Source organism: Alligator sinensis, unplaced genomic scaffold (genome assembly GCF_000455745.1).
Source record: "Alligator sinensis unplaced genomic scaffold, ASM45574v1 scaffold297_1, whole genome shotgun sequence".
NCBI lineage: Eukaryota > Metazoa > Chordata > Crocodylia > Alligatoridae > Alligator > Alligator sinensis.
In genome coordinates, this window is record NW_005841848.1 from 1890886 (window position 1) to 1908519 (window position 17634).

Below are 17634 nucleotides of genomic sequence, written 5' to 3' on the forward strand. Positions count from 1 at the left end.
GTGTGACCCGCTCCAGTGCAAGCTGGACTAGTGAGCCTCGGGGATCTGGGCCAGGTCCTCGCCCCCCTGCAGACACAGCAGGGCAGAGGTGGGAGCCAGCCCTGGGGCCCAGCCCAGCCAGGTCCTCACCCCCCACAGCCTCGGGGACATCCCCCATGCCACTCCCTAACCGCCCCCCCTCCACTTAGCTTGGACAGTGCCAGAGGCCAGGGGCAGCAGGAGCACCAAAGAGAGGCTCTGGCCGAAACCAGAGCATCTCTTTTCAAGGACCGACTCCCTGCTGGCTCTGGGCACGGTCTCAAACCATGCCTTGCTCCACTGTATTGTGAAGTGAGGTTTTTAGACCCCTGGATATTCAGGGATCTAATTTTCTCCCTGCGCTGCAAACTTGCAGCGCAGGGAACATTTTTTCATTTCTGCACATGCCTCTTGCCCCGCCTCAAAGGGGTTAATGGTAGCAGCAGCTCTGGCTTTGGAGCCAGAGCTGCTTTTGGCGGGGGGAGTATGGGGGGGCAGTGGCCAGAGCTGCAGCAACCACCTACCCCCCTCTGCCATTTTATACTTCAGTTCAAAATGAGGGGCTTTCCCCTGATGTAGAATGGGGGAACCTAGTCTTAGTATTGAGTAAATATGGTATATGTGTTTGTAATCAACACTCAAACCAACATAAAAAAAATTAATGGCAGGCTTATAACTGCACAACAAATAAGAACACAAACAAAATAGTGGAAGTCTTTGTCTAGACACTTCCAGTTATGTTTTAAAATTCAGAATAAAAATAAAAACTGGGTATTTCATATTGTAACAGTCCAGTAGGTAAAGTAAAACCTATTGGGAAAATTAAGCAGTTAAGGTCAAGAATTGAGATGTGGGGCAGGAGGGAGTCGTGTTTCCTTATGAGTGGAAAGCAAGCCAACATATATGATTTTTAAAATAAAGTCTCTTCAGGGGCTTGCTGAGCTTGTAAAATCATGTAAGCAATCAGTATAAATCAGAATCTTCTGTTTTTTACAGTTCCACGACTGGTTCCTTTTATTTGAGAAATGGGATATAGAACAGCTTTTTTTAGTTGCAGCATCAGTGCTCATTTAAGATTTAAGTTGCAAGAAAGGGAAACGATAAACAGGAAAGGCTAGTTGGCATCTTGTAAATAAACTTAAAGAAGCTTTCCTTTAAAGGTAAAGTAGTGGCCATGACTATTTCAGGTGAAAAGGTTTAATGAAAGGAGCAAACAGTCAAGGTTGCCCTTCCAAATTTTAAACAGAAATTCTGGAAGCTAACTCTAAGTTAGTCTTGAATATGAACTCAGACCCATCACATCTGTAATCTTCGGGTGTTTCAAAAAAACATACTGTACTAGTAAGACACTTTCTTTTTGGAGTTAGGAAGTCCAGTATTGCTCTGCCGAGTTCTTCCTGTATAGTTTCTACTTCTAATGTTTGCCTAAATTGTGAGTCATAAATACGTTTCTAAACAATCTAGCTTTGGCTGTACAGTAGCTTATGCTCAACAGTCAGTGCTGCCATCTGAAGACTCTGCGGGCCGGGAGCGACCCGAGCCCTTTTCCGTGCTGCACGCGGGCTGTGGCCAGCAGCCTGGGCACGCCGGGTCGGAGAGGGAAGGCCGTCGAGCTGGAATTAGGCACAAACGCTTAGCAGTAGTTTAAAAGATTGTTTACTTACACCGAGATGGCAGTGGTGTAGGCTGGAAAACTTGCTTGAGTTGCGGTTACAGACAGACAACAAAACAAAACTCGAACCTGCAGGGCACGAGGGTACGTCACAAGGGGTTTTCGGCCACAGGAAGATGCAAAACACGAGGGTACGTCGCAAGGGTTTTCGGCGACGGGAAGATAAACCTGCAGGACTCGAACCTGGGTAGAAGAGCTCTGGATTCACTCACACGAAGTTTGCTAGGCTCCGTGGGTCCGGTTCTCTTGCGCGCGGGAAGGGATACGTCTGGGCTGCGATCGACGACGGGGAGGGGCTAGAGGTTGATCAGACCTCTATTGCCTGCTTGAAATGCGCTGAGTCCGTAAGGATCCGCAGTGCTTAGAGATCTTCACACAGCGTGAAGTCTCCTCCTCCCGGTGTTCGTGGAGTCCTCCAACTTGGGCGGAAACGACTCAAGTCTTTTATACGGCTAGCAAGCCAATTGCTAGCCGCCACGTGTGAATAATTTAGAACTGGCCAATAATGGGACTCGAATTAGCATACAAATGGCAACGAGCATTTCTGTGCTGCAACAAACAAATGCACCCTGCAAAGAAAGCTTCAAATTGGCGGGAAATTCTCCCTTGCACCGGGGTTCTCTTTTGCAGCAGAAAACTCCACCGTGCAAGGAAGCTACAATTTAGCGGGGACAATTTAGCAGTGCCGAAGCACACAAAAACAAAAATCACACCCTTTGGGTTGTGACAAAGACTTAATGCAAAACTTGGCCTATGAAGTCAGAGCATATTAATTCAGTGCTAGGGCCACCTTGAAATTCAGATACTACAAATACCTCTTGCAGTTCCCAACTTGAAATTCACAAATGACTGATCTTTTCCAACCATTATTACCTATTCAAAATGCATTGGGTGTTTGTTCTGATGCTTTACACTTCACTATTAATGTTATTTAAGGATGCTTTTGAATGTAGAATCCTACAGATGTAGGGATGGAAGGGACTATCCCCTGACTGTCTGAGACAGAAACAAGTATTTCTAGATCATCCCTGAAGGATGTTAGTCTAATTTGTTGTATCGCATTAGAGGCTTTTAAGATTTTGCCAACTCCCTAGCTAAGCACTAGAATACACTACCTATCCTCATAGTTGATTAGGAAAAAAGTCATAATTTAGGTATTTGTTACAGATTGGTCTCATTTCTTCTTTCTCTACTCAGTGGGTAGGGTAGTTTGTCACTGTCTGCTTCCTAAGTCATTCATGAAATTGGAAGACTGTTCTGTATCTGTCCCTCTCTTCCTAATCTGAACAAACTCATTTACTTCAGCTTTTTCTTGTGGATTCTAAACCTTTTATATCTTCTGTTCTTTTTTAGGTTCTCTTCAATTTGACTATGCCTTTCTTAAAATTGTTGTCCAAAACTGGGCATATTGCTTCAGCTAATGCTTCCTGACTGCTAAGTAGAGCAAAATAATTAGGTTGATGTTTGCTGCTTTGGTTAATACTTCTCCAGAATGAAATTTGCTCCCCCTTCCTCCCCCCTCATACCCCATTTTTTTGCTACATCACCACATCAACTCAATGTATCTGTTATACTGCCTTTTATCTTTTTCTAGAGTACTGCTCCCTAATCAGTTTTCCACTTTAGCTATGCATTTGACTTGGTCTTACTAAGTGTAGCATTTACCAATTGTCTTTGTCTGAAATAAACAAAATTAAATTCAGTAATTTCTCCAAATGATCTTGATGCATTTGAATTCTGGTCTTGCCACCAAAGTGGTGTAACCTCTGGTGTCATCCATAAATCTCTATTCTGCAGTCAAGTTGCAATGGATATACCTTTACTTATCGCATGCATCTTTCCTGTCCCAAAAAGTCATCCAAAGTTGAGGTTTGTCTTTTAAGGAAGGTAGTTGATTTCTAATGGAGATAGGGATGCTGTAATGGCTTCTGAGGGATGTGTTGGCTTCTGAGGGTCATGTTACCTTCTGTGAGGGACAGGTTAGACATAGGGTGTGAAAATGGTTAGTAGCTATTACGCACTGTGCAACTAGAGATAATATACTACACTGAGAGTGATACCACTAAGCTAATTCAGTATCTCAGTGGGTTTTTTAATCTTTCCATCATTAATCCTCCTTGCCCCCTTTTTTGTTTCAACTCATCACGTCTGCTAGGATTTTGTGTATTAGGGAAAGGATTGTGTTTTGTGTATCTACATGATGTGTACACTCTTCTCAGTTCTCAGACAATATGATCTTGTTTTTTGACTTCTGTTGTTAACATCAACGCAATTTAGATTCAGAGTATTATGGCAAATTAGTTGGTAGAACATATTCGAAGCTGTATAAAACTGCTAGCTACTGAGGCTATACTTCATCCTTATGTTGCGAGTGTCTGGCTTTTTCCCAGATTGGTGCTTCATAACCACCAACACATTTTTACTAATCCAGGGAGGAAAAATTACAAGTTTTGTGCTAGTGTCTTATCACACAGGAGAAGGCAAAATAGTTTTATATCATTTTTTCATTCTTCCTTCATCAGAGTCTGTTCTGTTCTAAATAAAACTGCTGTTGCAGGGAAGCCTGCTGGAAGAAACAGAAGTTTTTTACCAAAAAACTCTTTCATGGGCTTACTCTGCTCCAGACATGCTCCCAATTTAATCTTCTGATCATCAAATCTACTAACTGGTCTGCTCGTTGGTCTTACAGCATGAATTCTGACTCGGATGAGAGGGGCAAGTGCCCATTTAAAATGCAGTACATTCTGTTCATGTCAGCACATGTACCTTCTGGAGCTTTTCCAAGTGAAAGATTGGCTTAAAGTTCATGAACCACAGTTGAACAGATGGTCAAGGAGTCTGCAGCTTGCCCTAAATTTTCAGCTATACAGGTTATCAAAGTTGCCTGTGTACTATCCATACTTACTGTAATTGGAGATTAAGCTAGAGCTGGGAGTATTAGCATTTCTTTACCTATGACACCAAAGTAAGTTGCTGTTCAAAGTAGATTATGCTAATTGTTTGATTTGATCAGCAGCAAATTGAACAGTTCAGATATCAGCATGCTTGTATTGTATGTAGGTTTCATCAATTCCAAATTATGCAAATTGGAGTATATTTGAGTCTCTTGTTTTAAGTTGCCTTCAGGTTTGGGCTGATACTGTTTTATCAGTTTGCTTGGTCCACATTTTGAATGATTTAATCAGAACTGTTAGGTCTGAACAGTGGGAGGGGAGTGGCAGCTTACCAGAAAAAACTAAGATTCATGAACATGACAGTACTCTCCATGAAATGTACTGATTTGCTGAGTTTAACCATTCAATGACAGTTCAACTCTATCCAAATGCTGTTTAATTAAGGAATTACCACACATGTGCTGGTGTCTCAATACAGCATGCTAATAGAGAACCGTCAGCTACTGAAAAACCTTTTTTTTTGTTTCCCTTTTTGGCTGTTTAAAAGGAGAGAGCTTTGCTTTCCAGAAGCTCCATCAGTTCTTTTTCACATACCTCTTCAACATTATGAAGAAAGAAAGAAAAGAACGCTTCTATTTCTTCATCTCTTTTTACTTTATTGATTCAATAGCTCAGCTGCAGTGATGCATTGCCACAAGAACAATAAAAAGAAAGGTGCTGTCATCTATTGTATCATTACAACTTGAGATCTGCTGCTGTTTTATGCACTCTAAACCAGCGGTTCTCAATCAGAATGCCAGGGCAGCGTGGGGTGCTGCTGGATCTCTTGAAGGGTGCCCTGCACAGGCTCATGCTTGTTCCTGCTGGCTGATTCCCAATTCCCACTGCCAGGGCCCCTCTTCAGGCACACAAACTGATCTGTAAATTAGTTTTTGAAGAGGGATGCCACTCAATTAAAAAACTATAGAGTGATATCTCAAGTGTAGTGAGGGGTCTCTTAAGTCCAAAACAGTTAAGAACCACTGCTTGTAAAGATGCAGAAACTTGAAGCATAGCAACTCTTCCTTTGAGTGTCTTTCTTCTACCATTTTACTAATCAAGTGGGCTGGCATAGAACTTATCTGGTGCTCTTGCGCCGTAACGAATATAAATCTAATAAAATACATCTAGCCGAAGTAGAAAAATAAGATATTTGAAAGAAATGCTATGCAACTAATATGGACTGGTGTATTTTAGCCTTTTTTGTGAACTGGGACTTTCTCTCTCCTTCTCTGAGGCACTGCCTAGTGCTTTGGGGGGCCCTAACTAGTGTTTGTAGTTACCTAGCTCTAATGGAATTAATCTTGTTTTTGTTTGGGAAGCAGTACATGTAAAGCAGCAGGAAAAGATCAGATGCTATTTATTATGCTTATTTGAATACAGTAAAAGCGGCGTTAACCAGCAAGAGTGGGGAATGTGGCATGCTGGTTATATAAAAATCCCGGTTGCCTGAGGCAGGAGTTTTTGGCCGGATGCAGGAGGGGGAGTGGCGGCTGGACACAGAGTGCTGGCAGCACAGGGTGGTGGGTGGCAGCAGCAGCTGCCACATGCAAGCTTTCTCTCCTCCTCCGCTTCCTCCTCCTCCCCCCCCGGGCGCATCTGGCCAACCAACCAGCCGGTTGGAAATTCCAGTTAATAGAAATGCCGGTTACTAAAATGCTGGTTAACAAAGGTTTTACTGTACTTATTTGAATGTCCTATTTGGTGGTTCAAATTGCAGGACTTCAACTTGGAGAATTCTTTTGGAGCAAGTAGCAAAATGAGTAGCAAAACCTTTTCCCAATGATTAGTTAATTTTGTTTTGTTCCTTGACTTTGTCCTTCTCATCTATAAGCTGGTTTAAGTCTGGCCAGGTTATGCAGCATACTTGCAAGACTGAAACTATACTTTAGTCGCACAACAGATGACATGAGTATAATATGATCATCAGGGATCCTGGTTCTCCCTGATGAAACATACCAAATTCTCTAATAAAAAACCTAAAATCTGTGATTTTAAAATTTTAAGGCCCTCCACAACCCCTCCACTGGCTGTGCTGGTGCCCCTCACTTCCCACCCACAGCCCCCCGGCCCTGCTCATGCCTCTTACCCCCACACCCCACAGCCTTGCCTGATGCCCCTTGCCCCTGCTTCCCCAGCCCTGCTGGAAGGGGCCCCTGGCTGCCAGGGCTACAGACCCGGGTCCTTAGCCTCCTGCCCCTACTCCCCCCTGCTGTGGGCTCAGGCGGGGCAACTCCCTGCCACTGCGAGCACTCTCTGGGGGTAGGGGGGACCTGTGCCCCAGATCTGTATGTGGGGCAACTCGAGCTCCCGCCTTGCTTCCCTCCCCTAGGACCTCTGCAGCCCTGCAGGCACGACCTGACGCAGCTGGGGACAGCAGGGCCACGCAGGGATCTCCTCGCTGCTGCAAGCTCCACCCCCCATTACCTTGGCAACGCACCCCCTGCCCATGCTGCTCCTTTGAGGGATGCAGCCCCATGCTGCTGCCCTCACTGCAGCCCTGTGCACAGGAGGCATGTCACCAGGGCAGTGCAGGACAAGCAGAGCTAAGCAGCTTCTCCGTGTGGCTCCTTTGCTTCCTGCTGTGCTGGGTGGTGCCTGCTGGGCTGCAGAGGCCCTGGGAGAGGGAATGGTGTGGGGGTATGGGTATGGAGTAAGGGAGCATGTGGATGTGTGGTGTGTAGGGGGCTGTGTTGGGGGGAGGGTGGCTGGAGTATGAGGAAGTGTGTGTGTAGGGGCCTGCATGTATGGCAATGTGAGGGGCGGTGTGGGTGCATGTGTATGGTGGGGTGTGCATGTGGGATTTGCCCTATGAACACACACACCCACTCCTGGCCCTGGAGTTCCAGTATTGGTCCCGTGCGCCCATGGTCCAGCCATGCAGCTGGCAGCCACGCGGTGCTGAAGCGGCTGGCGGGAAAGCAGGGAAATGGCAAGTACAGGCAGGGGGAGAGTGGGAGCAAGCGGGAGCGCAGGGCCTATGCCAGTTGTCCTGGGGCCAGTGCCAGTGGGTGCTCTGCACACCCACTCACTCCCACTCCACTGTGCCTGTAGCTGCCATTTTCCTCCTTTCCTGCTGGCTGCTCCAGCACCATGTGGCTCCCGGCTGCATGGCCCGACCATGGGACGCAGCAGGAGCTGGCTTGGCCCAGCCCCAGGTGCATGAAAACCTGAAATTAGACCAACTGAAAAATGACACCTTAATGTTGCTGTCTATACTAGTAAAAATGTATGCTATAAATGGCAAAAACCCTGGGCTTTATTAATCCAGGCCAGTGGTGCTCAACCTTTTTCACCTGGGAGGCCGGATGGGCAGTGCCTGGTCTGTCCATGGGCTAGATCTGGCTGGTGGTCCCAACCTAGTGCCTAAGACAGGCACAGCAGGTACCATCTGGCTGCGTAGAGGGGGGTAGGGGAAGGCTGGTCCCAATGTGGCCCTGCAGGGGAAAGGGGGTGTGGTCATTTCCACAGGGAGGAGAAGGGCCATAGCCCACCTTGATCCAGCTCAGTCTTGGTGCTGGGAAATGTGGCAGCAGGAGAGGGAGGGTGGTCGTATTAATGGCCAGTTTCCCCCTCTGCTAAATTTCCAGACATGATGGCTGCATTTGGCTGGTAGGCTGGAGGTTGACTACCCCAATCTAAGCTGTTGTAACAGGAAAACTTACTAACTTTTTATCTGACTGCATGCCAGTAGAAGAAATTTCTTTTGTTCTGTATTGCAAAATGTTAAGATTGTAATATTACTATAATGCATATAATTCACGCTGTTTCTTTTGGGATTTTTTTAGTGGGAGACTTTGAAAAGATCTGGCGTGAACACTGTGAGGATGAAGAAACACTCTGTGAATATGCTGTAGCAATGAAAAACCTTGCAGATAAGCACTGGGCAAAAACTTATGAAGGGGAAGGCCGAATTGAATGGTGTTGCAGGTAATCTTTTTCTGGACCTCTAAGATAGATTTTATTTTCTCTGTCTCTAAAAATTCTTTAGTCTATGCATAGTGTAGGAGTAGCTTCCTACCTGCTATACTTGCCTCCAAAATTTGTGTTTTTAATATGCGGTTGTTTTAGTAGACGTCAAATTTTCTATGAGGCTGTCTTGCATTTAAAATTAGCATGTGATTTCTCCTCCCCTCCTCTCTTCTTCCCTGCCCCACTGTAAATCAAGATTTAAGTTCTAAACCATTCTTGGGTAACTATACAGGTTTTTTCCTAAGATGCTGAGATTTGTTTTCAGGTAAACGTGCTATTGAGCAAAAAGCATAATTCATTCTAAATCTGTCCATAAGAACTAGAGATAGTATACTGTTACAACATTTCAGGTTTAATTTGTATAGGCTTTTAAAGGACTGGTTTGTAGCATATTGATTTATTAAATATGCTAGTTTTTGTATATTTGGCATATGTTCTGATCACTTTCCAAGGTATTTTTAAATATGTGTACATTTTTGTAAGAGTATATGGCCCCCAGAGATTTAGATGTTGTCTGACTCCATTTATATTACAGACTGCATAATCTTCTCCAGTTACCCCTAAGTAGAGCATAGTAACTGTGGTTTGACGAAAGAACTTCAATCCTCAGTTCTTAAAGTGTGTTCCACAAGCAGAAAGTAGGAGAGACAAAGGTGTCACAAAGGCACATGAATCTGTAGTTGTATGGAATTTCTTGGGTAACCAGATTATTTTATCTGGCCATGTGACAGGAAATGAAAATCTCTCCCATGAAAATCTGTTAGACCCATTTAGGGAGTATTCATCTGAATCCCAGTTTAACAATGAGTTTGATCCTGAGCATGTGAACAAGATGCCCCAGACAAGCATCTGAGGGCAGAAATTTTTCTGTACCACCTTGGAGCACTTGCTTCCTAACTTCTGCAGGTGACTGGCTTAAAGCCCTGAAGCATAAGGATTGATTATAGTTGTTTTAAAGCACAGTCACAATTGCTTTTATATATAAAAAATATTAACATCCTGTTCCCAATGACTTATGAATTAACAAGAGGATTCACAAATTCAGAGGCCAAAAGGGACAGCTGTGACCATCTAGTTCTTTACATAATTCCCTGCGACCCTAGATTTTAACACACTTTTTTCAGAGATTTAATCTAGTCCTCAGGACTCCTAGTAATGGTGCATCTATCATTGCTTCTGATAAACTATTATAATAGTTAGCTATTATCATAGCTAGAATATTGCATCTTAATTCAGATTTGAATTTCTCTGACTTCAAACATTTTATCTTTGTCTACAGGGCTGAAATCCATCCGCCCCATTTTAGAAATACCTCTTCCAAATATTAGTATCTATGCCCAGCAATCAAATCATCTTGCATCTTCTTTCAGTTCAGCCAGTTTAGCCTCATATTATGAAACAAGCTTTACAGTCCCTAACTTTTTCTGGGACACTCCTTTGAACTTTCTCATATTTGCTAAATGTATCTCCAGTGTCTATACTACAAGAAATTTCTAGTAGTGGTTATAACAATGCTTTGTACAAACTCAGGATCAAAACCTACTTGTATAAAAAGATTAAATGTATCCATGATACCATAGTCTTTCACTGAGCACTGATGTCAAGGTGGCTATCTGTGGCTATTCCCAAGTCCTTCTTTGAATCACTGCTTTCAACAAAGTTTTCCCATTTTCAGGCATAGTCTATATTCAGTGTTCCAAGGTGTCTTATTTTGACTTTGACTTTGGACACATTCTGTTGAGTTTTGACCATTTAAATAGATTATTTCAATTATTCTGTAATGGAAACTTGTCCTCCTTTACTGCCCCCATTGCAGATGATATCAAGATCAGACTTGTTAGCAAAGATGTAATGTCAAGTTCTGCATCTGGTTTAATAGGATTTAAGGCTTGCTTAACAATGTGAGGGTGAAAAGAGGTAGGTGAAGTGGATCTGGAGTTCTGTGGAGGTGGAATTCCATGTTCATTTTTCTTTTTAAACCCAGTCTGGATGTTTTTGTAGTGATGGTTGGAGGGCCACAGATTCTTCCATCTAAAAATACTTTGATTTTGGAAGTTGTAAATTGCATGCACAAAATTGGAGCAATCGTGTGTGGCACCTGAGTCTCAAAATTAATTTGTTTTTCTAGAAAAGTACTTGGAATTTGCAGGTAGTAGAAGAAACTGCATCCAATAGTTTTCTCAAAAATCTGATATTTGTCATGGTTCAAACTTAATTATAATGCTTAAAAGCAGTGATGGAAGACTTGAAGTTAGATCCAGCATCAAATGTGTGTCCTGTCTACTTGGAGATGCAATGCCTTTAATTTATGGAAAAATAGATTGTATAAAGATTTTTTTTTCTCAGCTTGAATATTTTTCTGTTAATTAGATTCCCTGAGTTTGTTAGTAAATAAACCAGAGGTGCCCAAGAATCAAATGTAGTCTATAGAGTCCTTATTTAATCTTCCCCTGCCACCACCACCCCAAAAATACAGTGATGGTAAAAACTAATCAATGATTAATTTATTGTTATATAATATGTAACAACCATAAACTTCTAAAATATCAAGGAACATGCTACAAACATACTAGCTGTCAGATTCGTTTTGCTTATGCATAGGGAGTCATTGTTCTGCTTTCTAGAAGAGTGCAACAATCCTAGATCCTATTGAAACCAGGTATTTCATGGAAATTTGACTAATCCCTTTGATCAGCCTCAGTGAAGAGAAATTAGTGATGCTTGAATACTACTGATACCTGGTTCTCTAACAGGCCTTAGGCTTCATCATCAAAACAGTTATAAAGCCAAGTGATAGTACAGCAAGTTTTGTGCCTCTGTAAAGAGAAGTAGTAAAAATTGAATTGAAAAATGGATATCAAGAAATGGGTGCAATACCATTCCTACACTATAAGGTTTATTTTATTAAACGGTGTAGTCAGTACTAGATATATACAGTAAAACTTAGAGGCAGAATTAACCTTGAGGCAAACAGCTCTTATGTTCTAATTAAGCATAACAATTTGACCTTCACATGCCAACTTTTGCCAAAAATGATCAGTGTGACATGAAGGCAGATATTTTACTATTGTTTCATGTGAACTTCTATTTTTCTAGAAAAAAATTGAAAAACTTGGGTTAGAATGAAGATGAAAACATCTGCAGGATGATGGCTAAGGTAGCTGAAACAGGAAGGAATTTTTTTGAAATGTTAACTTTTTTACACTGACTGGATTTGGCAATTATGAAAGGCATAATCTTTGAACTGTTGATAAGCATATCAACCAGCTGCCATATAGCCAATATAGTGTAATATTCAACCCTTCTCATTACCGTTTCAGCAATAACTCACTCATTCTGTTGGGTGTTTTCCCTTGCCTTATTATTTTATTGCAAAAGTTAAATGATTGGTCAAAATGGAAGGTACTATTTTTATTAATTATGGTATTGTTACCATAAGACCTGAATAATGCATCCTTTGTATTCTTAGGGTTAAAAATGACTCATGTTTGCCAGGAAAGTACAAATAAGAACTTGATAGTTTGATAGATTGATTCAGTAAAATACTATATTCATGGTATCTCATCTGGCTTTAGTGAGAGAACAAATTAAACTGGAAATCTAAACTTTATTGATCTTTTTTTTTCTGTTTTGCGTGATGGAGAGATTAGCCTTTTATTTTATGCATAGGGAACCACTGTTAGGAAAACAAGGCATGTTTATATTAGAGATCCCAGTGTTGTTTCTGTTGTTGGTATGACACTTCATGCAAGTCACCTTGTCTTTTTCTAATTTGCAGTTGTGTGGCATCCATAGATAGATAATGGAACTGCTATGCTATCATGCTTTCCTACTTTATGTATGGACTTGTTGAAAAATACTTTGAACATATTCTACCACACTGAGTTTCTTGAAACTGTCAAATTTGTGCAACTTTATTTTGGAAAGAATAGTAGATATTGAGCTACAAGTAAGTTGCATATAAACTCTTGAGTTCTGAAAAACAGTGCTCAGATACCTATATTTGCTAAACCTCTAAGTACTTTAACTGTATTTAATCAGACCAAACATTTAATTGTGCAACATGATTTTTTTTTAAGACCATCACATCAACTATAGCTGTGCAGTTACAGAAACACATCCCCATTTCAACTGATTGTAAAATTAATTTACCTATACTGGTCCCCGTGGCTGGGTTATCCAATACATTTACGCATACAGTATGTCCCCAGGTAAAACGTGCAACTTCTGTTTAGAAGGCAAAACATAAAGAATTATTTTTCTGGAGTCATGGCTGACTGTGACCTTAGAGTAAGTCATCCTGGGAAACGTAGAGCGTTAAGGAAGTGTGGCATCAGGAACTTCCTAGTATGTCAGTCTCCTGGGATGCCACACTTTGTGGACACTATTCCTGGGAGGACTGGCTTACTCTGTCATTGCAAGGGCAGTTCCAAGACTGTTAGCTCTCTTTATATAAGTACCTTTAAATAAAGAATTGTTTTCACATCACAAGCATCATCAAGACACTACCCAGAACTCACTTGCTACTTTGGACAAAGCTACCATGCTCAGCCAATAGCTATGGCTCTGACAGGGTTAATGCTGCATCATTTTGCTGAGCAGACACCAGCAGTAGCCATCTTGGTGTTTGCATGTCATGCCTGGTGTCTCCAGATGTGCTGCTTTTCCAGTGAAGAAGACAGCTGTCCCACTTAAAATGCACATCCTTATTTTTTTGAGGGGTGGGAAGGTGTGAGAAAATATGAGATTTCTCCTTTGTGTTAAGTGTCTTACCAGGCACTTACCATGCCTCGTTCCTTCTGGAGACGATAGAGCATGTGTGCATGTGGTGTGTGTGCGTGTGCATGTATGTGTTTGCAGGATTGGAGCAAGATGTAGGGGAAGTTTGAATTCACTTCAGTTGTAATCCTGATAAAGGTATACTAATTAGACGCATGGTCCTTCCCCCTTGAGAGTTAGGCTCCATTTAAACTTGGAATTTACCCATGTACCTCACTTTGTCCAGCATTTAATGACTTCCTTTATCAAATCATTTAGAAAAAAGATTGCCATTTCATCTGTGCGCCATGTGGAAAATGCACAGAAATTAATAATATAAGTAGCTTTTGAAGACTAATAGAAATAATGCATTTTATGTGTTAGGCTGGTTTCTAGCATTATGCATTTTTCTCTCAATATGTACTGTCATTTTTAATGGCGGACTTTGTTACAGAACTCCAGTGCTTTTATTTTTGTTTCGCATAGTAAAGCAGATTACATTTAAAAGTATTTGTCACCCATATTTTATATGGCTTTGTCCTGCTGATACAAATTAACAATGTTTTATGGAAGTATTCATTGTATGAATTCTTGGTGCAATCAGGGTTTTTTTTTAAAAAAGCAAATCATAGTCTTATTTTAATTCTTAAGTACTATGGAAATTCCAAGTACCTTTTAGTCTCATTTATAACTCAGTTTCATCAAATTGCATCAAATACACTAAAATAACTTTTGGGGGTTTTTTTGTTTTTTTTTTTTTTAAGTGTGTGCAGAGAATATTTTCAAAATGGTGGAAAAAAGAAAGCACTTGAAAAAGATGAGAAAAGAGCACTTCTTGCCTCTAAGACCACGGCAGCCTTAAATGTTCACCAGACTCCTAAAACTGAAGATCCATTGCCCAACTTCAGCTTCACAAATCATGAAACCATAACAGAAGAGTAAGTTGTAACTTTCTTTTTACTATGACGGTATTTTTTTTTCAATTTTGTGGATTTTCAATACCTTACTATATAAAATCAGTCTAATCCAACTTTTCTAGGAAAGAAGTTCATGAAAGAGGAAATATATGCACTGCTATAGTATTTGTCAGTAGGTGATGATTTAAAACTAGGTTGTTTTTTTTTTTTAAATATAGCCTGACATTGACAGTTAAGTCTATTTAATTTAACAACCACTTCCTCAAGTGTAAAGTTGTTTAACTTCTTTAGTGTTCTTATGTACAGACCGAAGAAACATTGTGGGGAAAAAAAGTAATTAATTTGGAAACTGAGGAAACCAGTCCACTTTATTTTAAGAAATATAATATGGATGGTAGGTGCCTTATGTTGGGTTTCTTCTTAAATAATCATGGACAAGGATTTTTTTATCTTAATTGTTTACTTTTAATTAACTATTTGATATGTAGCATTAACTTTGAATTACTTAACTTTCTGTAATATTTATCTTTTAAAAATGGGACATTTTTCTAAGGTATCTTTCCTAACTGTTCTGCTTCTGTTCTGCCTTGTCACTGCCCTGCAATCCCAGACCTGCCCACCAATCCTGCTGCTGGATGCCACTTCCCACCTGCCCATGGTCCCATCCCATCCAACTCGCTGCATGACCAGGCCTGGGCAGGTCCCAGCCAGTTTCCATGGTGTCCCCATCTGCCTGCTCCATCTGGTGTCCCCAGCAGTGGCTGTGGAGTAAATTGACTGAAGTGGCTGGGCAGCAGCAGCTGTGGGGACTGGTAGCAGGGGCTAGCAGTGGGTCTGGGAGTGGCAGAGACTGGCAGCAGCACCAGGAAGGAGCTGCCACTGCTGGGAAGTGAGTCTGGCTGCTGCAGCGCCCCAACCCCACTGCATGTTCAGGGATGCTAGGACTGGCTGCATGTACCATAGCCTGGGCTGCCTCCCGCACCTGAGTTGGGCAAGGCCAAGAGTTTCACCACAGGCTATACAAAATCCCTTGGTGGTATTATAACTTCATATGTATTTCTTTACCTCTCTGCAAAAGTTGTCTACTTCATGGCACTACTCAGATGACCTTATGAGGTCCCTTCAAGCCCTACTTTCCTATGATCCTAAGAAAGGAGGGAGAACTGGGTCAACTTGTGTCCCACAGGATTTTTTATCATGATGAAACTGAGACCACATGTGACATTTCTATCCAAAATAGCCTTGCAGTTCTATTTTAATCAAGCTATTTACTTAACTGCATCTTTTCCTAAACAGCATTACATTAGCTGGAATTATTTATTAGCTATTAAGAGGACCATTTTTTATCTTTGCTGACAGAATGAAAGGTGGTACAGTCTGTACCCAAATACTCCCAGAAATGGATCTCTCATTGTATTTTACTTATTTCTGATATTTAAGAATTAAAGCCAAGGCCTATACAGCTTCAGTTGCTTTCTTTTAAAAAGCCTCCTGTCATTGACGTGCAAAGCAGTAGCCTGGTATTCTGTACATAATGCTCATAAAGCATTAGGCTTTAGTACATCTCCTTTGGATGCCTCTTTTGGCAGGGTATTTCTTCAGTCCACATGACAAGATTGCAAACACCTGTCTACTTCCTTAGCTTGCTGCTCAGGAATCTCCTGCAGTTAAATGCACACAAGGACAAACATTTGAAGAAGAAAAGTTACTTGTCTTAATTAACGGGAATTTTTAAGCATGATCTGTTTGTGTGTATTCTACTACCTGACCTCCTTCAACACAGTCATGTTCTACTTGATTCTGGAGTTCAGGAGAGAAGAAACTGGATATATAGTTGATTCTCAAAACACCTTTTCTAGCCACAATGATAAGAGGGCTGGAGCCCCATGCACAAACCAAGTGATGCTTTTGGCAACATTTTCTGGTTCTAGCTGTGCACAACCTATGATAAGAATCTTTTCTATCCTTTGAAAAAGGAGGCAAAGTACCACTCATGGTATACCTAAGGTAACTAGCCAGAGCTGTGGACTTTCTAGAGGGAGGTTTAAGAAGGAAGGCTGGGTAGATCTTGCAATGAGAAATCTGTTGTGGATTAATTATTGTTCTTGTCCATAAAAAAATGTTGTCTACTCATTAAACATGTTTGTGTATTAAGTTGAACTTGCTGACTTTAGTGACAAAAAGGATTGCACTGCTTGCTTTCTAGCTGCTAGTGTTGCAGACCTAATATGGCTATAGAAGAGCAAGATGATAAATTTGAGTCTGATTTATGACACAACAGGGTTCTTTACTGCAAAATTTCTATTTTTTTGATGCTATAGGAATTGAAAAGAACTTAGCTAAGGTTCCAGGTTGAGTTTACAGGGTTGGCAGCTAAAAACATAGTGGTCTAGAAGATGTGCAACTGCAAATAATAATAAAATAAAAATAATATTTTTTTATGACTAGCTCTTTATTTCAAGAATAAGTAGATTTCTGTGTTTAATTCTTATTTTACAAGTAAATGAGCTGATATCCAGATAATGGTACTTCACAGTATTTGCTCTGTTTTTGAGACATAAAGTTCATAGTGGCAGTTTATGGATTCTTAGCATTATTATAAGTCTTAACTACAGTGGTCTCATCTAAACCTTGTCAGAAGTAGAGCCATATTCTTAATATGCCTTACCTTTTTAATTGCTAGCTTAGGTTTGGTCCAAGTCCAAAGCTACTATTGGTCTTGCTGTATTATGGCTTTGCCATTTTGTTCCAAACAAACCAGAAACTGCCCATTTCTTAATGGGGAATTTTTCTACATCAAATAATACATCACAGTTTACACTAATTTGGCTCTCAAGAATATGTATTAATGATAATAGAGATTGCCTTAATGTCATCTTATAAGTGACCCTTCCTTGACAGAATTCAGGGAAACTTACAGTAATTTAAGAACTGCATACCAGTGCCTATGCTGTTTCTGGTTTGACAATAGCACGTTTAAATAACTTGTTTAATGAACAGGGATCCAGATTTTCAGTTTCCCATGGAAAAAATGGGGAAAAAAAACTTGCGACTTTTCCCTTTTTGACCAAGAAAAATGTGGATTTTTCATTTTGACAGAGAAACATGTTATCTTCCACTCTTGCAAAGAGCTCCCTGCAGGCTGGCAGATTTCTGGCCTGCAGGGGTGTGGGGAGTAGGAGAAGGGCAATCAGGCAGGGGGCGCCATATGCATGCTCACACATGTCCATGGCCACCTTGCAGCCTGGAGAACAGCTCCCCGCAGGTAAGTCTGGCAGTGGGCAGGGAGGAATTGAGGACTCTATGGGGAGGGAGGGATGGAGAGAGTGAGCTGGGCGGCTGCTGCGGGTGGGTGGGTGGGTAG

At 41.3% G+C, this 17634-nt stretch overlaps 1 protein-coding gene across 1 annotated transcript in view; it reads left to right on the forward strand.

Moving 5' to 3' along the window:
- BMT2 (base methyltransferase of 25S rRNA 2 homolog) overlaps positions 1-17634 on the forward strand; it is a 50574-nt gene that overhangs the window by 4967 nt on the left and 27973 nt on the right. Inside the window, exons 2-3 of the mRNA XM_006015969.2 lie at positions 8412-8553; positions 14118-14291. Of these exons, the coding sequence (XP_006016031.1) occupies positions 8412-8553; positions 14118-14291 (316 nt within the window). The remainder of the gene's footprint in view (positions 1-8411; positions 8554-14117; positions 14292-17634) is intronic.